The following is a 26,352-nucleotide window of genomic DNA, read 5'->3' as shown; positions in this document are numbered from 1 at the left end:
AGCTGAAGTAGTACCAGGTTAAAGTTAGCTGAAGTAGTACCAGGTTAAAGTTAGCTGAGGTAGTACCAGGGTAAAGTTAGCTGAAGTAGTACCAGGGTTAAAGTTAGCTGAAGAGAGGTTAGACTGAATTAAATCCGTTTGCCTGTAGTAACATAAATTACAAAGGAATAAAAATAAACATTACATTGAAGGTCACACGATCAATAACAACAAAAAACCCGGGACTCATCATTGGCCATAAAGAAACTCCATAAATATTACCCCAAACTCTGTTATTCTCCCATCACTAAGAGTTTTTATCATCCAGGCTCGTATTAACACGATACTTGCCTATACAATCTCACTCTCTCTCTCTCACACACACACACACACACACACACACACACACACACACACACACACACAGTCAATAAATTCAAACTATAATTTCCACAGTCATTACCGGCTATAATTCAACACTGTCTTTCTAGTTAGGGGAAGAATGTTAACATGTTGGCTGGGATAATGATAATAAATAATAATAAGTTTGATAATAAATGTATACAAAGGCAATAATAAAGAGAAACAATAATAACAATAATAATAATATAAAAATCCTAATAACATCTAATAATCATAATCAATAAAAAAAATTATAGAAGACACGAGAAGAAGTGAACAGAGTGAACAATACGCAGGCGGCTGCACTCTTGTAGTTGAACGATAATTACAGGTATGTCCCAGGCAGGTATGTCACGGTGGTGGTATACAAGTGAGTCATTATATTTATATGTATGTATGTATGTATGTATGTATGTATGTATGTATGATGTCTATTCTGAGCTGCCTGCTAGTCACGCACCTCGAGAACTGTGTTGAGGGAGAGAGAGAGAGAGAGAGAGAGAGAGAGAGAGAGAGAGAGAGAGCCACCAGGTAGTCACTCCACTGTAGCGGTCAATATTTATCCTCGTTACTACCAAACACACGCAATGATACACCCCTCTCCCTCCCTCCCTCCCTCTCTCTCTCTCCCTCCCTCCCTCCCTTCCTCCCTCCCTCTACCTTTTCCTTTTTTTCTTTCTCTCTCCCTCCCTTCCCTTCCTCTCTTCCTTCTTTTTCTTTCTCCCTCTCTCCCTTCTCCATTAATACAATAAACAAAATAATTCTATCAGTGTTTGTCGGAATACAGTACTGTATTTTATTTTAGTGAACAAACCCGTAATTTATTTCATTATGTTTCAAATTTCAATTTTTCTTTTAATTTTATTTGTTGATAACAATCAGTGAGGTTTTCTTCATGGTCAAAATGGTCGTCTTTATTCACAAACCATAAATGTAAAATATTTCTCAACACAAGATATTTTTTCTCCTTTCATTAATCCAAAAAGAATTTATATAAATTTTTAAACGTGAAAAAAAATGTATCCCCCTGTTAAAATATTTTTTCGTGTAACCCGTTTCAATTTTAATCTTTCAAATCCAAGCTAATGGATTCTTTTTATTTCACCTTTTTTTGTGTTTGTTTTTCATTCAATCACTCACAAACAACAATGGTGTATTAATGGTGGACAGGAAACTCCCTACAGTGATGGTAGTCATAGTTACCAAAACAATTTTACTTTTTATTTTTTTTCCTTTTTTTTGGGGGGGGGACGATTCATATTCACAGACTTATGACTAGATAGTTACAACTGCTGGCAAGGCTGACTACCACCACTACCACCACAACTACTACGATTTACTACTACCACAGCCACTACTACAACGACTACCATACTCACTACATGTACCATAATCACCCTACCATCCCCACCAACAACCCCCCACCCCACCAACAACCCCCCACCCACCAACAGCACCCCACCTGCTAACCCCCCACCTCACCACCACTGACAACAACAACAACTACCACCACCACCAACAGCTAGCAGCCACAAATTTTCTTCACTTGGTTTAACTAAAATTGCAGACACGGAACATTTCTCTCAACCTACTCACATACAGTACGAGCGGCTTAAATTGTCGGCCTTTTGATACGTGTTAAAGCTGCTGCAGTCGATAGATAGATAGATAGATAAATAGATATGATAGATCTGAGAATTTTAACCCTTGACCTATTTTTTACATGGATAAAATGCGACACATTTCACCTACAGTCAAAAAAAAAAGAAAAATCCTCGTTCCGGTATACAATTTACATAGAAGATACGAACTGATAACAAAATTAATAAATTAACTCCAAAAATTACTCACTTACGCTATAATTAACTAATAAATTAGATTCATATTGTTAATTAAACACCAGCATGATTACTCCCCCTCCTCCCTCTCCCCCTCCAGCTGAGATAAACAGTGGCAATTGGTGCAGAGAATATGACGTCTTGAACCACCAGCTGAGTTAAAAGCCTGCGGTTGGTGCAGAAAATATGACGTCACGAACCCTCACCTGAAGATAAACAACTACAATTGGTGCAGAAAATATGACGTCACGAACCCTCACCTGAAGATAAACAACTACAATTGGTGCAAGAAATATGACGTCACGAACCCTCACCTGAAGATAAACAACTACAATTGGTGCAGAAAATATGACGTCACGAACCCTCACCTGAAGATAAACAACTACAATTGGTGCAGATACTGTGGCGTCACGAACCTCCCCCCTCCCCAACTGAAATGAATAGCTGCGATTAGTGTTGATAATGTGACGTGACGACTCCAACTTGAATAAACAGCTACGATTGGTGTAAACAATTTGACGTCACGGTCTCTCCCCAAGCCCGCAGAGACGCAGAATCGTAATTGGGAGACGGCCATTAAACTATAGACACGCTTAATTAACAAGATGTTATTTTTACCTGTATATTCTGGTAAACATCCACACCTGAACGCTCCTTAAGGTAACATACGTACTGGGAGGGAGATGATCAGCCCCTACTCATGTATTGGTACACATATACATAACTATACATACATACATTCGCATAAAGATATACATTGAAATGCACACAATATACTGTATATATTGAGTGATAATGTACAGGGGTTTTTGCTAGTAAATTCCTTAGTAATGTGAGAAGGTAAGTGTAGAGCAGGAGGAGTGAGAGGCGAGAGGAATGAGGGGCGAGAGGTGAGGGGCAGGAGGAGTGAGAGGGGAGAGGTGAGAGGAGAGGTGAGGGGGGGAGGAGTGAGGGAGAGGAGTGAGGGCGAGAGAAGAGTGAGAGGGGAGAGGAGGAGAGGGAGAGAGGTGAGGGGAGAGGGTGAGGGGCGGAGGGGAGTGAGGGAGGGAGAATGGTTGGGGGCGAGAGAGGTGAGGGCGAGGTGAGGGGCGGGAAGAGTGAGGGGCAGAGTGAGGGGCGAGGTGGGGGCAGGAGGTGGGGGCAGGGAGGTGAGGGGCGAGAATGGTGAGGGCAGGAGGTGGGGGCAGAGAGGTGAGGGGCAGAGTGGGGGAGACAGGTGAGGGCAGGGGGGGTGTGAGGGGCGGGAGGAGTGAAGGCAGGAGGATGAGGGGCAGGAGATGAGGGGCAAAGAGGGTGGGGGCGAAGGAGGGTGGGGGCGAGAGAGTGAGGGGCAGGAGGTGAGGGCCGAGGTGAGGGGCCGAGAAGAGGTGAGGGCGAGAGTGAGGGCGGAGGGAGTGAGGGGCGAGAAGTGAGGGGCAGGAGGGTGAAGGGCGAGAAGAGTGAAGACGAGAAGGTGAGGGGCAAGAGTGGGGGGCGAGGAGGGGTGAGGGGCGAGAGGGTGAAGGCAGGGAGGGTGAGGGGCGAGAAGAGTGAGGGGCAAGAGTGAGGGGTGAGAAGGTGAGGGGGTGAGAAGGTGTGGGGATGAGGAAAGAGGTGTGATGAGAGTTAAAGGGAAGGCAGGAGGGTCAGAGAGAGGTGGGGTGAGAGACGTGAGGGAAAGGGGTTGAGGGGTGACAGATGGGAGGGTGAGGGGGTGAAGGAAGGGTTGAGGGGTGACAGATGGGAGGGGTGAGGGTGCAGGGGGAGGGTGAGGGGGTAAGGAAGGGGGTGAGGGGTGACAGAGGAGGGTGGGGGGGTAAGGAAGGGGGGTGGGGGTGTCAGAGGAGGGTGGGGGGTGAAGGAAGGGGTGAGGGGTGACAGAGGGAGGTGAGAGAGGGGTGAAGGGAAGGGGTGAGGGTGACAGAAGGGTCCAGGGTGTGACATGAAGTAGTCATATAAAATAGACTGAGTGGCCTGCCTTGGTATGTCGGGATGGGGGTGGGGTGGTGGGGTGGGGTGGGGTGGGGTGGGGGGGGTGGGGTGGGAGGGGTGGTGGGGTGGGGGAGGGAGTGGGGTGGGGTGGGGTTGTCATGAAATATTTAGGGGTGTATGTGTGTGTGTGTGTGTGTGTGTGTGTGTGTGTGTTGTGTTGTGTGTGTGTGTGTGTGTGTGTGTGTGTGTGTGTGTGTGTGTATGTGTATGTGTGTGTGTGTGTGTGTGTGTGTGTGTGTGTATGTGTGTGTGTGTGTGTGTGTGTGTGTGTGTGTGTGTGTGTGTGTGAGAAGAGAGAAGTGTCAGCGCCGCCCACACACAAATTCACGCCGCCCACACACCACCATACCACACCCTTGCCCCCACTCCTGCCCCTGGCTAAATGTCTTGCTCCTGTTGGAGTCAAATTGATCATGAATGACCGACTGACACGACCCAATGTGTTTGGTTTTGTACATTATAAATTTCTTTGTATGAGGGGACTAAAACAAGGGAACACACACACACACAAGTGCACCGCTTGTGTCCATCAATCAAGTTGTGTCTCTCGTCCACATATGTAAATCAGGGACCATAAACCTCTCAGTACACCATAAACACACTACACCCTACACACTACACCCTCCACACACACTACACCCTACACACTACACCCTCACACACACACACACCCTCCACACACACCCTCACACACACACACTACACCTACACCCTCACACACACTACACCCACACACACCTCCCACACACACACACTACCCCTCCCTACCCTACACCCTCACACACACACCCTTCACATACTACCTGAGACCCACTACACCCAAAAGACACAGAACCCTGAAGATATAAACCTATTAAGAATGAAATATACAGTATGGGTGTGTCTGGGGTGTAATGGTCCTTTCCTGGGTGTGTCTGGGGTGTATGCTCCTCCCTGGGTGTGTCTGGGTGTAATGCTTCTCCCTGGGTGTGTCTGGGGTGTAATGCTCCTTCCTGGGTGTGTCTGGGGTGTGTCTCCTTCCTGGGTGTGTCTGGGGTGTAATGCTCCTTCCTGGGTGTGTCTGGGGTGCAAGATTCCTTCATGGGCATATCTAGGGTGTCTTACACTCGGCAGGACGTAAGTGGTGTTGGTTCAGGACGAGAGATGAGCGACAGCATCAGCTCACCAAGTTTTAGGTCGCCGCCCCATGAATACGGAATGGCATATTGGCGAGGGCAGGGGCGGTCTGTCTGCTCATTCCCTCCTACCCCTCTTCTGTCCCCACAACCCCGTAACCCCTCCTCATTTCTTCTTTCCTCCCCTGCATCCCCCATTCTTCTCCACCATCTCTCAACCTTTCCAGTATCCACCTCACACTCCTCCAAACTTCCCGCCCCCTTCCTCGCCCAACACCAATATGCCAATGTCTCCTCACTAATCTTCCTTCACCCAGCTAACTTCTCAAGCAAAGCTAATTCTCTCTCTCTCTCTCTCTCTCTCTCTCTCTTTCCTCTCTCTCTCTCTCTCTCTCTCTCTCTCTCATAATCTATAAAATTAAAATATGACCGAGAATATTTCTACAGATTTTTATCCCATAATGTAATTAATGAACGTCATATATTATATAACAGTGTGATAAATTTCGCTTTTTATATATTTATTTATCATTTAACAAATTACATTGATGGAGGCGCTATAACAAGGTGAGCCATATAATGAGACGAGCGTTAAAACGAGGCATCAGATTGAATATCAGCCCCAATTAATGATAAAATTTAAGTGATTCGGCCATAAAAAGAAAGGGAGAGAGAGAGAGAGAGAGAACATCTCACCCTCGACCAGGCTTACGGTGGACAGCAGAGAAAGAGGAGAGGAATCCCTGGGAAAGATCCGATACGATCACTGGTGTTGGGGAGGTAACACGAGGCCCGCTTGCCTCTGTTTACTGAAGACTTACCTAAGATCTTCCTCTGTAGTGCTCCCAGTCCTCTAAGATCTCCCGTACAATCTTTACAGTCTCTCAATTCTTTTACAGCGTCTCATTTTCTCGTGGTTCAATATCTCTCCCCTCTACAGTCTCTTAACTCCTTAACAGTGTCTTACTTCCTTTTGTCTCAATATCTCTCTTGTTCAGTCTCCCAGCTACTCCACAGTCTCTCAATTCCTGTATAGTGTCTCATTTCCTCTTGTGTCTCAATTTCTCTCCTCTACAGTGTCTTATCTTCAGTCTCTTAACTCCTTTACGATCTCCAAATTCTTCCATTATCTCAAAACATTTTCTCAGTTGCTCCAGGACCTTCACATCTCGTGCTGGCCCTCAACAACACGAAATAACTTGATACCATCTCTGAGATACACACTGGCCTCCTTAAATCTCTCCTTCTGTTTAGAATCTCCATAAAATCTCCACGATAGATTCTCCAAAGCATATCTGACAATTCGGCTGGCCTACTCTTCGTCCCCCCTCTACCCCGCCCACACCCCCGTGCCCCGCTGTGGAATGACATACTGGGTGGTACTCTTGGGAGATGGCTGCACTTTTTTACGGGAAGACGCTGCGTTATCTGTTCCACCGCTGAGCTATTTGGGAAGATGCTGTGCTATTTGGGAGATGGCTCGCTAATTGAGGAGACGCCGCGCTATTTAGGAAGACGCCGAGCTAATGAGAGACGCCGCGCTATTGGGGAGACGCCGCGCTATTTGGAGAGACGCCGCTATTTGGGAAGATGCCGCTCTATTTGGGGAAGACGCCGCGCTATTTGGGGAAGACGCCGCGCTATTTGGGAAGACGCCGCGCTACTTGGGGAACGCCGCACTATTTGGAAGACGCCGCGCTATTTGGAAGACGCCGGCTATTTGGGAAGACGCCGCGCTATTTGGGGAAGACGCCGCGCTATTTGGGAAGACGCCGCGCTATTTGGGAAGCGCGCACTATTTGGAAGACGCCGCACTACTTGGGAAGACGCCGCGCTATTTGGGAAGACGCCGCTATTTGGGGAAGACGCCGCGCTATTTGGGAAGACGCCGCGCTATTTGGGAAGACGCCGCGCTAGTTGTGAAAACACAGACTTTTTGGGGGAGACTTAACAATACATTAAGAGACGCTAGTGTATCACGGAAGACGTCACAATACATTAGGAGACGGTTGTGAATCAGAGAGTTATGGCAATACGTTAAGAGGACAGGAGCCCGACTGACTGGCGCGGGAGAGCTGGAGTTATCACTAAGGAACACGAGGCTCTGGAGGGTACTCTGGGGAATGAGTTTTGGTGGTGGTGTAGTCGGTGGTGTTGTCTTGTAGAACAGACACACCAAGGACAGCACCCACCCTCTCTCCTTCAACCTCGCCCCCCACGAATGTCAATGGGTCCAGATATCCTCCCGCATCCTCCACTTCTTTTATTTGTTTAGTGTGGAGTCATATCCCATGGGTGGCCTGAATTCTCACAAGGTTTCCCACGATGTTACATTTCCAGTGAGTTGTCCCCTGACTTCAAGATACGTTCTGCGGGTCTCCAGTTATGGCGGAAAACAACGATTAATGTACAGAGCTTTTGAGAATCGCCGCCCATCTTGATAGGTTTAATGTTAGGTTGTTTGTGGGAGAGGAAACGTGTGTACATGTTGGTGGTTGTTTGGGTGAGGTCCAGGGGGCTGAGTGCTGGTGTTTGTTGTCTTAATGGTTGTATCTGTCTATACGACTTCCCATCACAGATAATTCCTTTTAAGTCAACACGGAATCCCAACACATGTGTCTTCTGGTGCACAACTGATTACACTCATTCTAGTATTAACAAAGAGTTAGATTAAAACCGTGATTAAGTGTCTGACAAAGCATTATGATGCAGCTGGTGGGCACACACACACTACACACACACACACACACACACACACACTTTATGGTTGTGTTATGTGCCAAGGCTGCCGCTTTATTTCATGTCATCACACAAAATACTGCATAATAAAACGTAAATGGCAGCCACTCAGAATATCTTGTTCCGGCCCCTAACACAAGTGTTCACTGAGGCCTCTCTTAACTGGGGCAAGTCCTCTCCTGAAACTCGTTTAAGTAAGGTTACATAATTATCACCAACAATTAACGACAACATTCACTATGGCTCTGGGATTAACAAACAAGAAGACGGTGTTTTAGATTAGTTGAAATAAAACTCTGAAAGATATTATATCCTCGGCTTTTAAGACCAAATTGAGAATGAACTTACGTGAAAGGAAATTCGCGAGATGTTACATAAATAATGGGGAAAGGTTAGGAACGGGGAAATAGATTATGGCGTCATGATATTTGTCGTTCTTGTTGTTGATATTCTTCTTCCTTGTGTGTTACTAGCGAGGTATAGTCTGCACCCACCTCCTCCTCCTCCCAACTCAAAACGCCTCCACCTATCATCACCACCACCCACCAACACCTTCCTTCCACCACCAACACACGTCTCTACACACCAACATCTTCCTCCTACCCACTACCAACACACACCTCCACCCACCACTATCCACCTCCATCCACCATCATCCAACTCCACCCACCACCACCCACCCACCCACCCACCCAATGTGTCGTGTTCCCCGCTGCTTACTCGTGTGGTCAAGACAACGAGTGACATGGCCGGTAATTCTTGTATCTTGTGTTGGTTGTCCTCCTCCAGCCAAGACTGAGATAAGACGAAACTAAGATGGTTTGTGATTGTCGTATCTTGCTATAGTTTCTCTCTTGGGCCAAGTTCGGAAAGCGGACGTGAGATAGGACGAGTAAACATGGGTACAGAGAGTCTCGTATATCGCGATAGTCTCCCTCAAGACTCACCAAGACGTCACAACCACACGACACGTTGTGGGAAATTTGTTTACATTCGCTATAAAAGATTCAACCTTAGAGGGATAAACAGTCCTTGCCGCCCACATATCCTCAAAACATACAAAATATAGCTATTAATAAAAGTATTTTAGTATCCCAGGTTGTATATATTCCGTATAGAGTAATTTAACTCTAGATGGACGTAATATTTAAAGAGGGTAAACACTAAACAGTCACTTTTCGGTTATTACAAACATACAAAACAAGAGCTATCAATAAAGGTCATTTTGTATCCCCGACTCTGATAAGATCTCTTTCATGTTAAGTGTCAATGTTGCTCCAAGAATATGGCTTTACTTCTGGGTTCTAAGTTTTATGTATATGTAGGAGTGGAGTATTAAAGGCGATACTCTCTCTCTTACGTACACTATAAACGCGTTTTATTGGTATATCGGCAAATGTACAGTGGAAAGTCACTACTACAACAACTACTACCACTGCTGTCTCACTCACTAGAGAAGCCACGATCTTCCTCTCTCAATGAGTTAATAGAGCCACGACCTCTCTCTCTCTCTCTCTCTCTCTCTCTCTCTCTCTCTCTCTCTCTCTCTCTCTCTCTCTCTCTCTCTCTCTCTCTCTCTCTCTCTCTGAAAATTACGACCACTCTCTTCCTCCTCTCTAGCGACTACAGAGAGAGGAACCACTGTCACCCTCTCCCTCCCTCCAGTGTGTGGAGGGGCCCTCACAATTGTAGAGGGGGCCCCAGAGTCTCCCGAGAGAGAGCTACAAGAGTGTGGGGTGAATTTAGCCTCAAGCTTCTACTGGTGACCGTCCCCAGGCGAGGAAGCCATTAAGGGGAAACAACACCTTCCCAGAAGATAAAAAAAGGCTTTCTATTTTACTTCCGAAATTGAGGAAGCGATTTAAGAGAGGATGCGTTCTCAAGCGTTAAAAATGCGATTTCTTAAGAAACAAAGCAAAGATGTTTCTTTTACCAAGAGATAAAGAAGCGTTTGTTTTTCTGAAGGGTTGAGGTGAGGAGACCTTTCATCAGATGGAGTCACTCTCTAGGTGAGGAGACCTTTCATCACGGTGAGTCACTCTCTAGGTGAGGAGACCTTTCATCACGGTGAGTCACTCTCTAGGTGAGGAGACCTTTCATCACGGTGAGTCACTCTCTCAGATGAAGATACACATCAAGAGCAGGTGTGTGTTCACAGAGGCAGCAGGGAGGGGGAGGAGGAGGGGGGCAGACGAGGTAGGACACGGGAGGGGGAGGGAGGAGAGACAGACGAGGTGAGGACTGAAATTTGGGAAAGAATAGGATAAGTGGATAGGACAACCAGGGCAAGAACGATAGGCGGGGATAGGACGAGTGTGAAGTGGACAGGGCAACACCCAGGATCGTGACGTGGGCAGCTTCAGATAATAAACAAATTCAGGTTCCGGTACTGGACGGGGCCGGCGGGGAACCTGAACTTAGGACACACCCACAAGACTAGACTGGTAAGACACCGTAATCGCGCGGGTTGAAAGTGCTAGACCGGGTTTGATCAGGTTGGTGGACCCAGGCGTTAATAGGTGTGGATCAGCTTGGGACAGGGCACAAGACAGGACCTGGACGGATAGAGAAACCTCAGAAACAGAGGAGGACGCTGGTAATTTTTACTTTCCCGTTGAATGGGACTGGGCTAGATTGAGCGTGGCGGACTGTGCTGGGATAGACTGGGGAGATAGACGGAGCTGGACTGAGGCAATAAACTGGGATGGATTGAACTGGGCTGGAAGAACAGACTGGGTTAGACGGGGATGACTGGGGGCAATAAACTGGGCTCGGTTGGATTAGGGTGGAGGACAAAACTGGACAAGGACATGAGGATGGATCAAGCCACGCTGGAATGTCGCCCCTCAAAACAGTTTACGAGCGGGCGCGGCTTGTGCATAACCGCGTAAACCACTTGATATTCCAAAACGCTCCTCCCCTGCCCTCCCAGGCCACTGCAAGACGCATCTTATTGAGCAGGCTCTACATAAATGCCCTACCTAGCCCTGTACCCTACCACACCCCGTCCCCACCATGCCCGTTACCTACTACACCCCTTCTCCTCCTACATCCCGTCTCCTACCACACCGTCCTTACCATACCCCGTTACCTACACACCCTTCTCCTACCACACCTGTCTCCCTACACACCCCGTCTCCTACCACACCTGTCTCCTACCACCCCGTCTCCTACACCACACCCCGTCTCCTACCACCCTGTCCTCTACCACACCCCGTCTCCTACACACCCGTCTCCTGCCACACCCCGTTCCTACCACACACCACCACCCCACAATAATCCCGTGGAGAGAGACACGTCCTCACTCACCACCTCACCCAGGAGAGGTGGAGGAAGCATAGAGAGAGGAAGAAAGGAGGAAGGTGGAGAAGAAGATAACACTATACAAGAAAGGATAAAAGCAGTCGAAAAGGTCATACTGGGAAAGGGAATACACTGGAGGAGACTGTGGAATGGTACTAGACGGAAGGAGACTGTTGAATGGTACTAGACGGAAGAGACGGTGGGATGGTACAAGACGGAGGAGACTGTGGAATGGTACTAGACGGAAGGGAGACGGTGGGATGGTACTAGACGGAAGGGAGACTGTGGGATGGTACTAGACGGAAGGGAGACTGTGGGATGGTACTAGGACGGAAGGGAGACTGTGGGATGGTACTAGACGGAAGGGAGACTGTGGGATGGTACTAGACGGGAAGGGAGACTGTGGGATGGTACTAGACGGAAGGGAGACTGTGGGATGGTACTAGACGGAGAGACGGTGGGATGGTACAAGACGGAAGGGGAGACTGTGGGATGGTACTAGACGGAAGGGGAGACTGTGGGATGGTACTAGACGGAAGGGGTGACAATATCTGTTAAATGACAATATGGCGGTTGTTGTTGTTTTGATTGCTCCACCTGCCAGTGTTATTAATCAACGTTTAATAGGTCTTGATTTATCGATTTTTTTTTTACAATAACAAACCATTTTTTATGCCTGGTACAAACAAGCCAATGTTATTTTTTCTTCCCAAACTGATACCAAGTTAACTTATCTGGTTAAAGTAATGTATTTATTCTAACACACCATATTGGATATTGCCAGTGTATGTAAAGGCTCAAAAGTCAACCAATTTTTAATAAGCTATATTCTCCTTCCCTGGTATACTTGGCCATACATATTCTCCGTCTAGTAGGCACGCGAGTCCACCCGACCTCTACCATCTGTTATCATTGTAAGCTAACCTGCATCTGTTATCTCAAGTTCCCCTTCCTGTTATCGTATTTGAAGCTAAAAGGATTAGTACATGTTATATATATCATGTCAACTGAAGTGAAACGTTTCTGTATTACTTTAGTTGTCTTGAAACGTTGTATATTACGTTCGTTTACAGCACCGCATAGTTTCCGTCACCTGTTGTAAAAATAATCGGCTACTTCATGAATATTTCAGACCAAGCTGCCCCACACCTTTGTTTCTTAATAATTCACAACAGTCTTCCTCTACACGCACACACTCAAGGTAGATTGTAAATTTAGACGAAACGTATCTTAAATTATATATTTCATTAAATAGACTTGGATAATGTAATAGCCACGATATACTTAGCACATATCACCGTGAAATATAATCGTCGTTAAAATGTAAAAAAAAAAAAAAAATATCCCGACCTCACCTACCGGTATACTCTCGGTCTTTTAATTACTTCTTTAAAAACTCCATCAATTCCGCTATTTTCTTAAGAAGTCTGGGAATTCCTGGTCGGATCTTCTTCGCTCAGTCTCATAATGTTTCGATCGATGACAACAGCGGCCTTCGTCATTATATGTCTTTATAATTTTAAATGATCTTTTTATTTTATCATTTACACTTCAATGAAATTTATGTTAAAATGTGTTTAGAGAGAGAGAGAGAGAGATGAAAATTACACTCTAAGCAAATTCATAAAAAATAAGGATTATATGTGTAATTATCTCTCACCATTATCTCTTTCTCTCCATTATGTCTCTCCTATTCTCTGAGAGTCGCAGGGCGGCTCTTAGGTCATAATCTCTCAGCTCACTGTAAACAAGACACTGAGATGTGAAAGTAGACAGAAAATATGAAGAAAATTTTTTGTTTTGAGTGGGTCGGTGGGTGTGTGGGTGTGTGGGTCGGTGGTGGGTGTGGGTGTGTGGGGTCGGTGGGTGGGCGAGATGTGGGAGGGAGGGATAGGGAGGGAGGATAGGGAGGGAGGGAGGATGGGAGGAGGTTGGGATGGCCACAAGAGAATCAATACTTTCAAACAAATAATAATAATCCCAAGCTTCTCCCTGGCTACAGCTGACCTCCTTAGACAACAGCTGACCTCCTAGACTACACATTGACCTCGTCAGACACTGACCATTAGACCACAGCTGACCTCCCTAGACTACAGCTGACCTCCCTAGACTACGTTGACCTCGTCAGACCACAACTGACCTTCTTGAATACAGCTGACCTCCCTAGACTACACATGACTCCCCCAGAATACAACTGTCCTGAATTTAGTTAGTTAAGGTCCAGTCCTAACCTAACAATAAAGATTGTTGCCCAATTATAATGGACTCCAATTTCTAATGGTTAGGTTAGGTCAGGTTAAGTTAGGTTAGGTTGGGCCCCATTAAGACCCGGAGCAACGTAATATTATGGCTACGATAAAACTCTACGGTCCAGCGGCGCTTGCAGTTTACTACCACCAGTGTAAGACGACCTGGCCTGGGGAGGGATATGGGAGGAGGAGGAGGAGGAGGGAGGGAGGAAGAGGTAGGGGCGAGGAGAAAGGAGGGTGAGGAAGGAGGGTGGGGGCGAGGAGTGGGGGTAAAAGCAATGGAAGTAAGGCTCTACGAACCTGAAGTGTTCTTAAGAAAAATATGTATATTTAAACGATTTGTTGATCTCAGAAGAGTTCACGGACAAAAAAATCGGGTTAGATTAGAGATACACGGGATGAGAGATACACGGGATGAGAGATACACGGGATAAGAGATACGGGATGAGAGATACACGGATGATGAAGATACACGGGATGAGGAGATACGGGATAGAGATACACGGGATGAGAGATACACGGGATGAGAGGATACACGGGATGAGAGATACACGGGATGAGAGATACACGGGATGAGAGATACACGGGATGAGAGATACACGGGATGAAGATAGGATGAGATACGGGATGAGAGATACACGGATAGAGATACACGGGATGAGATACAGGATGAGAGATGGGACGAGGATACACGGGATGAGAGATACAGGATGAGGAGATACACGGGGATACAGGATGAGAGATACACGGATGAGAGATACGGGATGGGAGATACACGGGATGGAGATAGGGATGAGAGATACAGGATGAGAGATACACGGGATGAGAGATACAGGGGGAGATACAGGATGATAGATACAGGAGAGATACAGGGAAGAGATACTACAGGGGAGATATACGGGATGAGAGATACAGGATGAGAGATACACGGGAAGAGATACACGGGAGATACACGGGATGAGATACACGGGATGAGAGATAGGGATGAGAGATACACGGGATGAGAGATACACGGATGAAAGATACAGGATGAGAGATACACGGGATGAGAGATACAGGATGAGGGAATACACGGGATGAGAGATACACGGGATGAGAGATACACGGATGAGAGATACACAGATGAGAGATACACGGGGTGAGAGATACACGGATGAGAGATACACGGGATGAGAGATACACGGGATGAGAGATACACGGGATGAGAGATACACGGGATGAGAGATACACGGGATGAGAGATACACGGGATGAGAGATACACGGGATGAGAGATACACGGGAAGAGAGATACACGGGAAGAGAGATACTGAATATAATACGACCAAGAAAAATAAGAAATAAGGTGAATATATATAAGACCAGGAATAAACTTCCCACCCAGCTTATGAAGTTAACCAGCCGTCAGATGGTGTCCAGTACAGCTGTGTGTCAGACCGAGGGTAAACTGTCTGTATCGAATAAAACACGAGGGAGAGAATTCGTTGCTGTAAACTGACAAAAAAAAAAACCTAGCACAAGATTGAGGTGTTCGCTCCTCTCGCTAGCACAGGATCCGGGGCTTCACGCTACACAGAGCACACAACAAAGGCTGGGGGAGGCCTGGGGGGAGTCTTTTGTTCATGGCAACTTGCTGGGAGCCTTGACGAGTCTGAAGGACCGGCGGCACGGGGCATGTCGGGCGAGACTAATGGTGGTGGTGGTGGTGGTCCAGGGCTGTGGTACTGTGGACTAGAGATGTGTGGTACTGTTAACTAGAGATGTGTGGTACTGTTGACTAGAGATGTGTGTTGCTATGGACCAGAAATGTGTGGTACTGTTGACTAGAGATGTGTGGTACTATGGACCAGAAATGTGTGGTACTGTTGACTAGAGATGTGTGTTGCTATGGACCAGAAATGTGTGGTACTGTTGACTAGAGATGTGTGGTACTATGGACCAGAAATGTGTGGTACTGTTGACTAGAGATGTGTGGTACTGTTGACTAGAGATGTGTGGTACTGTTGACTAGAGATGTGTGGTACTGTTGACTAGAGATGTGTGGTACTGTTGACTAGAGATGTGTGGTACTATGGACCAGAAATGTGTGGTACTGTTGACTAGAGATGTGTGGTACTGTTGACTAGAGATGTGTGGTAGTGTTGACTAGAGATGTGTGGTACTGTTGACTAGAGATGTGTGGTACTGTTGACTAGAGATGTGTGGTACTGTTGACTAGAGATATGGTACTGTGCGAGGAAGAAAGGGTAGTAGATAGAAAAGAAACAGAAAAAATAAACGAATAAAACAGAGCAACATGAATAGAATATAAAGCAGAAAAGAATAGAAACAAAGGAAAAAGGTGCAAACATCGCAATACATAACCTACCTAACCTAACCTAACCTAACCTAACCCCTAACCCTAACCTAACCTAGCCCTAACCTAACCACCAAGAAACAAACAACTAACACAACCATAACACATCTACACACACACACACACACACACACACACACACACACACACACACACACACACACACACACTTACCACATAGTCTCGTGATATATAATATAAAATCTCTTCATAAATCAACCACACCATTATATCTACCACAAAAAATCCCACAGCAACAACCACAATAAAAATCCATTCAATACTTCAAGATAAAATGGAAAGGTATTTATGTTTTTGTTATGGTTCGGGTTTTTTTTTTCTCCCTCTCAGGCGCACGACGACCAGCTAAGGGGTAAACAAAAGCCCATTGATCAAGTTCTTCGGTACAGTAAAGGATCTGGCGACAGGACCAAGAAGGACTTCCCTACCAACAGGATTCCCAGAAACATGTCGACCTAATCCTCGGGCCAGACAAACAGCGGCTGGCTAAGTGTCCCTCTTATGCCCCCCTCTACCGCAACTTTCCCCCCTCCTCTACCACCAACTTTCCCCCCTTCTCCACCACCCCTTTCCCCCTCCTCCACCAACTCTCCTCCCCTCCTCCACCACCCCTTTCCCCCTCTTCCACCACTTCTCCCCCCCTCCTCCACCACCCTTTCCCCCTTTTACTATTTACAGAAAAGGAAGTTAGGCTCACACACACACACAAAGGGAAAAAGGATACCATCCCTTGGCTCTAACTAAGCGGTCCCCTTGCCTATCTCCTCACCACCCCAGAGACCCTCCCCTCATCCCTCCCCTTTCCACCCCCTGCCCTAAGCCTCGCCTCTCCCCTGACTAACCTAGACCCTTCCCTCCTCACCCCAGACCCTGCCCTTTCCCTGCTCCTCCCTCATGGCGAGTCACCCATCAGACCCGGGCAACAAAGAGGGGAGGAACCTTAACGATATGTTACTCTTTGTCCAGCTCACTTCCCTCTTGTTCCTCCAGCAGCTGTAGGAGGAGGGAGGCGGTGTATAGCTCGATAAAGGGACGAGACTCAGCGAGGAAAATGTGATAATTGTTTACATTATCTAATCCACGCGAGATGATGAGGGTCGTTTGTCCCTTGTTAAGACACTGAGTGATAATAACTGATATTTATATGTTTTACAACCAGTGACGAGCTCCTCACTCGTACAAATATCAGCAGTTATCGTTTGTTTGGTGTTTTCTGATCTACGAGTCGACGGGGAGTCGTTTTATTCTGTGCCTTAACGACCCCCCCCCCTTCATAAGATGTATAGAATTATTGATATTTATATTATATTTTCCATTATGTAAGACAGTTATATATTCATTTCATCATCAGTATCTCTACTTCTTACGTCAACTAGGGAGAGATAAAGGTTGTGTCGTATATGAACGGTCTTTGTTATTTTCATCTACAGTGTAACGTTATAATAGCCTACTCTCTCTCTCTCTCTCTCTCTCTCTCTCTCTCTCTCTCTCTCTCTCTCTCTCTCTCTCTCTCTCTCTCTCTCTCTCTCTCTTTGGTTAGGTTAGGTTAAGGTTTGGTAAAGTTAGGTTCAATTAGCTTCAGTTGGGATAAGGTTATAGATTAAATTCAAATATGGTTAGATCAGGTTAGGTTAGGTTAAGGTAAGATTAAAATATACGATTAAGGTCAGGATTAAAGTTTAGGGTTAGGTTAAGTTAAGCTAAGATTAAAAAATACGATTAAGGTCAGGATTATAGTTAGGGTTATATATATCCCGTCAACATATCCGGCTCGATCATGGCCCATAACTCCGGTAAATTAAGTTGGGAACTGCCTGGCCGTCAAAGCAGACTCGAGATAGTCATGACGTGAACTTTCTTGCCACATTTAACGTTAATCATCGGTGTCGTCCTAAAGGTACTGAAATGGAAACGATTTTTTTGGACGGATAGATAGACAGAAGTACAGACAAGAGAAGACAGACAAAGTTACAGACAAAACAGGACAGACTGACAGGAGTGGAATATGGACAGACAGAAGGAGTTACAGGCAGACAGACAGACATGAGTGGAATCTCTTTTGTTACGGAATGACGGAACGGTGGACGGACAGATAGAAATATAGACAGATAAGACAGACAAGAATAAGTAAGAAAGAATAGAAGGACAGTCAGACCAAATTACAGGTAGACAAGACAGGGCAGACAGACAGAAGGAGAGACAAGACAGTATTACAGACAGACAAGCAAACAAAGGTGATTATTTATGCTCTTCTCTTCGATATAAAGGGGCATAATAACGTTAGAAATGGTCAGTGTTCCGATAAACGAGTAATTCCGATAAACAAGGCAGTCCGGTAAGCAAGGCAATCCGGTAAACAAGGCGATCCGGTAAACAGCCATTTGGGAATTAAAGTCATTAAGAAGACACGTGTTAAGTCAACCTAGAGAAACTGGATAAACCGTAATGGAAGATAATTAAGTCAGTCAACCAATCAACCAATTTGTCAGTCAACCAATCAACCAAATAGTCAGTCAACCAATCAACCAATTTGTCAGTCAACCAATCAACTAATTAGTCAGCCAGTCAGTCAACCAATCAGACAGCAAGTCAGTCAACCAATCAACCAAATAGTCAGTCAACCAATCAACCAATTTGTCAGTCAACCAATCAATTAATTAGTCAGCCAGTCAGTCAACCAATCAGACAGCAAGTCAGTCAACCAATCAACCAAATAGTCAGTCAACCAATCAATTAATTAGTCAGCCAGTCAGTCAACCAATCAGACAGCCAGTCAGTCAGTCAACCAATCAGACAGCAAGTCAGTCAGTCAACCAAACAGTGAAGTTAGTTTTAGAGACAACTCAACCAATCCACCAATATTTACAAGCTCCACAGAAGAGCCAATAAGAGAGCAGCTACTTAGACATCATAATATAACCAATCACAGAGCAGCCAATGGAAACCCAAAATCCAATCAGGAGGCCACAGCTGGGGACCAGGCCTTCCTGCCACTTAGAGAACAGAGTCAATCAAGATGGTAATCAGACGAATCTCTCTCTCTCTCTCTCTTCTCACCCCCCGAAGCAATGAATATCAGTCTAGAATATATTATCCTCCATTAATTACCTGATATAGATCTCTTTTGATAATCTCTATTGCCGCTTTCAGTCAGGATATCAGGCGGTGTTGCTAGGAATGGCTGGGTGGGGGCCTGACGGTGTGGTGTGACGGTGTGGCGTGGTGTGACGGTGTGGCGTGGTGTAATGTGACGGTGTGGCGCGTGTGGGTTAGTCGTCATTGAAATTATCTGTCAATATTTGTTTTTTGTTTTTTACATAAGAATGACAGGAGTGGAAAGGTGGTGGTGGTGGTGGTGGTAATGGTGGTGGTGGTGGTGGTGGTGGTGGTGGTGGTGGTGGTGGTGGTGGTGGTGGTGGCCAAGGAGGCTCAACTACCACCACCACCACCACTAACCCACCTCTAACCCATTACCACCACAACTACCACTACCACCCCCTCTCACTGTCGCCTCTACCACCACCACTACCTCCTCCTCCTCCGTCTCTCCCCGTCTCGGTCGTGTTATCTGTCTCGTACCTCATCTCTCTCTCTTTCTTTGTCTCTATGCATCCTGTTAGCTCTCTCTATCTCCATGTGTCTTATCGTTACTTCCAAACCTCTTGTTATCTCTGCTTCTCGTCTCAACCATCGCCAAGTCTCTAAACCCACTATTTTTTATGTTATCTTTGAACATTTAGACTAAGATCTCTTCGTGTTATCTCTCTATCAATCAACACTCTCGACACGTGTCCTCGCCCCGCCTCTGACACGTGTCCTCGCCCCGCCTCTGACACGTGTCCCTCACCCTGGCTTTGTTGAGGAGGACGAGGAGGATGAAGAAGAGGAGGAGGAGGAGGAGGATTAAACACTACAATGGCCGATAACAATTTAATGACCGGCTCTTCGTCCGTGAGACACTAACAGCACACACACACACACACACACACGCACACACTGCCTCTCTCGGTCTCTCCTCACCACACATTCTCTCTCCTCACTACACATTGTCCCTCTCTCCTCTCCCTTTACTCACCTCATCTCACATGTGAACACGGGAGAAAAGTTTATTATTTTCCTGCATTCATGAAATATTTGAGCGAGAGGAAATGGGTTTGTTGATATACACATGGTACAGTGGGGAGAATAATGCCTAGATTAATACCGTATGAGAAAAGGTTCTTGTTGTGTACGAATAAACGAGCAAGAGAAGTCCTCGTTGTCGCTTCTCTGAATAACAACAGTAGAACAGAAGTAACGGGATTGAGAGGCCAAAAGTAACTTGATTGTATGTAAGTTCAATATCATTTTATCTCGCTTCCTCTACCTGTTTCTTCTATAAAAGACTTCTCTATAATTTTCCTCACGTGGCCATGAGCCCCAACTTTACCTACTGACAGGATTATATTCCTTTAAAGCTCTGTTCCGCCAGTCCTCACAGCAGCTCATGTTGCATCATTACAGTAAAAAAAAAATGCAATAAATCCCTGGACTCAGATAATGGGAGAGCGCCTTTACTACCAGCCAAGGGCGGAGGAGACACAATGAAGTGATTCTCTCTCTCTCTCGCCGTCAGCTGATGCTCTCGGGTTGACGCTGGACAATGGCTGGTGTAGGTCACAGGTCACCCCATCAATACCTGCAACTGTTCGCTAACACATCACAATTTCCCTTATTTGTTGCAGTGACGTATTAGACGTGAACGTTACTGAGGAACAGTTAACAGTGGTGTGTGTTTACTGAACGTCGACATTCTACTGGGGACGAATGATATCTTAGACATGCTGGCATCAGGTAATTACTGCATTTTATTTATTATTACTCCATTAGTTAACAGTGAATAGTTCCAAATATTACCAACTGAATAAACACCATTAGCGTTAACGTTTGTAGATTTTATGTAAGGACGACCTGCAGTAGTTAATATACAGTACTGTATATAGACTGAGAAAATGCAAGGATGAACTCCATATTACTATAGGTTTTGTGAGTTAGTCCACTTACTCTGCTAAGTTTAACCTCGAGTGAACTTCCAGGTAGTAAGAGTAAATTAGTCAGGTGTGTATGGCAGTATTGCCAGGTGTGGACCGGGAGGCCCTGGTACTCACCCGGGCAGCGAGGGACGTCTGTGGCTTCTCTAGTAGATCCCACAGGAACTTCTGGTAGGGCGCGCACCACCCGTCTCCGAAGTCCTCCTCCTCCCGCTGCCTAAGGGACTCTGCCTCCTTACGCATCTCCTCGTGGACGTGTTCCTTGCGCTGGTGGTATTTGTGCTGACAGCAAGACTCGAGGTACAGCTCGTCGATGCCCCAGTACTCGAGGTCGTCAGAGAAGGCGAGGACGCACATCTCCTCCACCAGGTGAAGCTTCCCCGTGCGGTAAAAGTTGAGGATGGAGGAGAATGATCGCGGGTGCCGGTCAAAGAAATATTCGTTGTCGATGAGCGAGTAGTCGTCGCAGATCTCCATGATGGCCTCATGTGTGTTACACTCCCGCAAGCGGCCAAGGCGGGTGTGCAGACGCTCCAGCGTGCGCCAAAGCACCTCGTGCCGCACGCCGCCTACGTTGAGTTGGACGCGGCGGTTGAGCTTTGGGAGCGCATGATCATGAAGGGCCTGGGGGAGGAGGTCATGGAGCGGCTGTGGAGGCGCGTGAGCCCCGCCGAGGACCCACGCCTGCCGCCCCCTCCTCCTTGTCGTCGTCCATCGTGTCCATCAGCTCTCTTGTCGGGGGGGTCGTCCGGGACGCCCAGGGTGCCGCCCCGCCGCCCCAGTGCTGGGCTCATGCGCCCCCCCGCCCGTGCCGTCCCCGGTCATGGCGCGCGCCGCCTCACCGCCGCCCACCAGCCTGCTCCGCCGCCCACCGCCCACCATCACGCTGAAAAACAGACGAAAATAGAGAAAAACATGACCCTGAACATATAACAACAAAACACACACACACACACACACACACACACACACACACACACACACACACACACACACACACACACACACACACACACACACACACACACACACACACACACACACACACACACACACCACACACACACACACACACACACACACACACACACACACACACACACACACACACACATTCTTCTCAGTACCACAACTTCAATAAACACCCAAATGACAAACAGTAAACACATAAACGTGAACATGAGACACAACACAAAATAGACAAAACTTCTCAGAACCCACAGCCTGGTGTATCTATGACGTCAGCCGCTCCTGCGATCAGCCATCCGGTCACACAGATGGGGATTAAATACAGGTTGAGGCAGTAACCTGTGGTGCAGTCTTACACAGTTATGAACAAATCACAGTCAAAAAAGTGTCTTGAGCCACTAACGACCCCTAGTTAAAGCCTCTCACATACATACATACATACATACATACATACATACATACATACATGCATACATACATACATACATGAATCTATCAATAATTCATTTTTTACAACGTTGGATGAACTACGGGTGTAAGTTGTCTAAAATTCCATGAACACTTTGTCTCTCTCTCTCTGGCGTGTGTGTGTGTGTGTGTGTGTGTGTGTGTGTGTGTGTATTATACGATTATATAACCTCTAACATAGTATTGGGTAACTTCACCAAACCCCATAACCAAAATTCCCGTTACGTATGAAAACTTGATTCACCATTTTACACACAGGAGCGAGAGATTCCGACACAAGCTCCTGATGTGTTCTGCTCCGATTCAAATTGGGAAGAAAGACGCGATTTGTGAAGGTGTGTGTGTGTGTGTGTGTGTGTGTGTGTGTGTGTGTGTGTGTGTGTGTGTGTGTGTGTGTGTGTGTGTGTTGTTGTTGTTTGTGTGTGTGTTTGTTATGTGTTGTAAAATAGCCGTGTGTGTATATGGTACTTACTGGAGAATGTTCATAGTTTGAGATTCTCTCTCCTCCTCCTCTTTCTTATCCTTCTCCTTCTCCTCCTCCTCCTTCTCTTCCTCCTTTCATCTCCTCCTCCTCCTCCTTGGCCCACCATGCTCTAACAGCCCTACCTCCTCTATACTCTACAAGCCTTCCTCATCACCACTCACCATCCTACTCTACCACTCTACCTCACCATTCACAACTCCCTCCCACCACCATCCCTCTCCCACTCTACCTCACCAAACACTGAGGCAAACTTGATACAGCAACAATACAGTTTCACACCTCAAGTCAACATTACAGCGGCTGGTGATAATATGCCCTAACGCCCACCTATGCCCCCACTCACCTTGCCGTGCCCCCGTGACCAGTTACTCCATGTCACTGTACTGCCCGGGTATCTTGGTGGGTCATGACCTCCCAACACAACATTATACGTCACTTCCGGTAGATGAGGCTTTACATTATTTCACGATTATTTCTGTAATTATGTGAGCTACAAGCCTCTGTTGCTGTATCCTAGTGTGAGTTGTGAGAAAGAACGTTTTTGTATTCAGTTACAGCGCGGTTCTGTAATCGAGTGAGTTACAGAGCGGTTTTGTAATCTAATTTGAGTTGTAGCCGTATTTCTCTAATCTGGTGAGTTACAACGCTTTCGTTCATGTAATTCAGTGTGAGGTACAAGCCCGTTGTTACCCCTGGCGTGAGTTACACACATCATGACGCTGATTGCTGAAACTAAAAATCAATAAACTATGTACAGTACATATATAAACAAAGGTACTAACCATACTAAGGTGATATTTGCAAACAATAAAGAAATTTCTATTACAAATATTTTCTACGCATCACACAACTCAATATTCACACTTTTATTTGTGAAGGTAAATTTTTGTAAAGTATGAATTTTATTTTATTTTATTTTTTTTTCACTCCCGCGTTCCGTCACCGAGGTAATGAACGGTGCAAAAACTTTCCTCGTCGTTTGTCACAAGTTATCGCGTCCAGTGGGAAAGTTTATTTTTTTGTCTTCCTGTATACAGTTGAGAGAGAGAGAGAGAGAGAGAGAGAGAGTTCACTTCCTTCTGTGTGTATTGCTCTCACAATACAGCTAAACCTCCTCACAGTTTCCACCAACACGTCTCTGTATAACTCTCGGCTGCGTCAGGTCCCTTTTCTATATTTCGTGTGTAATATCCAATACCACAAATTTCCTTTAAATTGTCAAGTGCCACACACACATACACTCTTATCCCGCCAAGTCCGTCTCGGCCAATATCAGCACCTACTAATAGCAGTGCCACCGGTGCCGGCCCTCCACTCACTAAAAGGCCTGCTGGATCCAGAATTCCAGAGCTGCAGCGTGTGTCACGCTATAAGTAAATTACAGGCTCCTGGAACAGCGTATATCGACGTGTTGAGGGCGTAGTTCAGGGACTCCCCGCTAGGTGGCACCACACCTACTAAACTACACCTCCCACCACCACACCGTCGCGGTTTCGGGGAATTTCTGTTCTAAACAACATGTTTTAAGAATCATAATTTCAACTTTAGTGATCGAATTTGATTTTTTTATATCGAGTTACTTTAGTTGAGGCAGTTTGGTACCTCTCTTTTTATGCACAAGAGGCGGCCTTCAAGACTCGTGACCCTGTAGTAGCAGCAGTAAGGACAAGGAGAGGCTGGGTAGTACTCCGTGTGTACCAGTCAGTTTGTTTACTGTATACGTGGCACTCTGAGTCTGCTTGAGTACTTGTGTAAGAAAGAAAGAGAGAGAGATACGAATGGAGAATCAGAGAAGAGATAAAGATGCGAGACAGGCAGACAAATACATTCAACACAACATCCTAATCCTCCAGGACTCTCCACAGTATCCTTCACGCCCCGGCAGTCCTTCAGTGAGGGTCCACAACAAACACCTGACCACTCTCCCTCCTCACCTAACAATACTGAGCCTTGTTCTTATCACTCTGGGCATCTAACACACAACTATACCTTAAGGCTGGATATATAAAGTAACATTATTAAGTGAATAGACCGGTAACAGTAGTGCCACGCCTGACCTACTCCTGTGACCTTGACCTCTGACCTGACGACTACCACAACCAATAAGATTCTTCCTCTATGTATTGTTGTTCTGTGTGTGAAGGTTTATTACAATACACGGACAATAACAAAGGATATTGCACGGACAACGTAGTGTCAACAATCAAATGAACGGACGGACCGACTGACTGACGACCGATGGACAGACAGATAGTAAGACGACTTTGTTTCCTCCTCCACCTTCTCTTCTTCCTTCTTTCCCTCCTCCCCACTCCTTCTCCGCCTCCACTTTGCCACCCCTCCTCCTCCTTCTTCTCTTCCACCCTCATCCTCCTCCTCTCTCTCTCCTCCCCTCCTCCTTCTCCTCCCCCTCCTCCTTCTCTTCCTGCCCCTCCTCCTCCTCTTCCTCCCCCCTCCTCCTCTTCCTCCTCCTCCTCCTTTCTCCCCCTCCTCCTCCCTCTTCCCTCCACCTCCTCTTCCTGCCCTCCTCCTCCCTCTTCCCTCCTCCTCCTCCTCCTTCCCCTCCTCCTCTTCTCCCTCCTCCTCTTCCTCCTCCTCCTCCTCTCTTCCTCCTCTTCCTCCTCCTCCTCCTCCTCCCCTTCCTTCCTCCTCCTCCTCCCTCTTCCTCCTCCTCCTTCCTCCCCTCCTCCTCCTCTTCCTCCTCCCTCCCCTCCTCCTCCTCTTCCTCCTCCTCCTCCCTCTTCCTCCTTCTCTTCCTCCCTCCTCCCTCTCCCCTCCTCCCTCCCTTCCTCCCTCCTCCTCCTCTTCTCCCTCCTCCTCCTCTTCCTCCCTCCTCCTCCTCTTCCTCCTCCTTCCTCCCCCTCCTCCTCCTCCTCTTCCTCCCCTCCTCCTCCCTTCTTCCCTCCTCCTCCTTCTCTTCCTCCCCCTCCTCCTTTCTCTTTCCTCCCCCTCCTCTTCCTCCACACCACCTCCCTCCCCTCCTCCTCCTCTTCCTCCCCTCCCTCTTCCCTCCTCCTTCTTCCTCCCCCCTCCTTCTCTCTCTTCTCCCCCTCCTTCTTCCTCCCCTCCTCCCTCTCTTCCTCCCTCCTCCTTCTTCTCTCTTCCTCCCCTCCTCCTCTTCCTCCCCCTCCTCCTTCTCTTCCTCCCTCTTCCTGCCCTCCTCCTCCCTCTTCCTCCCTCTCCTCCTTCTTCCTCCCCCTCCTCCTTCCTCCCTCCTCCTTCTCCTCCTTTCTCCTCCCCCTCCTCCTCCTCTTCCTCCTCCTTCCTGCCCCTCCTCCTCCCTCTTCCTCCTTCTTCCTCCCCCCTCCTCCTTCTCTTCCTCCCCCTCCTCCTCTCTTCCTCCCCCCTCCTCCTCCTCTTCCTGCCCCTCCTCCTCCTCTTCCTCCCCTCCTCCTTCTCTTCCTCCCCCTCCTTCTCTTCCTCCCCTCCT

The 26,352-nt window shown here is 47.0% G+C and overlaps 1 protein-coding gene across 1 annotated transcript in view; it reads right to left on the bottom strand.

Moving 5' to 3' along the window:
• The window catches only part of LOC121880412 (potassium voltage-gated channel protein Shab-like), a 96,009-nt gene extending 74,264 nt beyond the window's left edge, over window positions 1–21,745 (bottom strand). The window contains 2 exon segments of the mRNA XM_042387604.1: window positions 21,119–21,597; window positions 21,600–21,745. Coding sequence (XP_042243538.1) covers window positions 21,119–21,597; window positions 21,600–21,642 — 522 coding nt within the window. The 5' untranslated portion in view covers window positions 21,643–21,745.
• Between the last annotated feature and the right edge of the window lie 4,607 nt (window positions 21,746–26,352).

This window comes from Homarus americanus, unplaced genomic scaffold, assembly GCF_018991925.1.
Source record: "Homarus americanus isolate GMGI-L3 unplaced genomic scaffold, GMGI_Hamer_2.0 scaffold50165, whole genome shotgun sequence".
NCBI classification, from domain to species: Eukaryota; Metazoa; Arthropoda; class Malacostraca; order Decapoda; family Nephropidae; genus Homarus; species Homarus americanus.
Note: the sequence above shows the minus strand (reverse complement) of the source record. Positions and strands in the feature narration are given on the sequence as shown.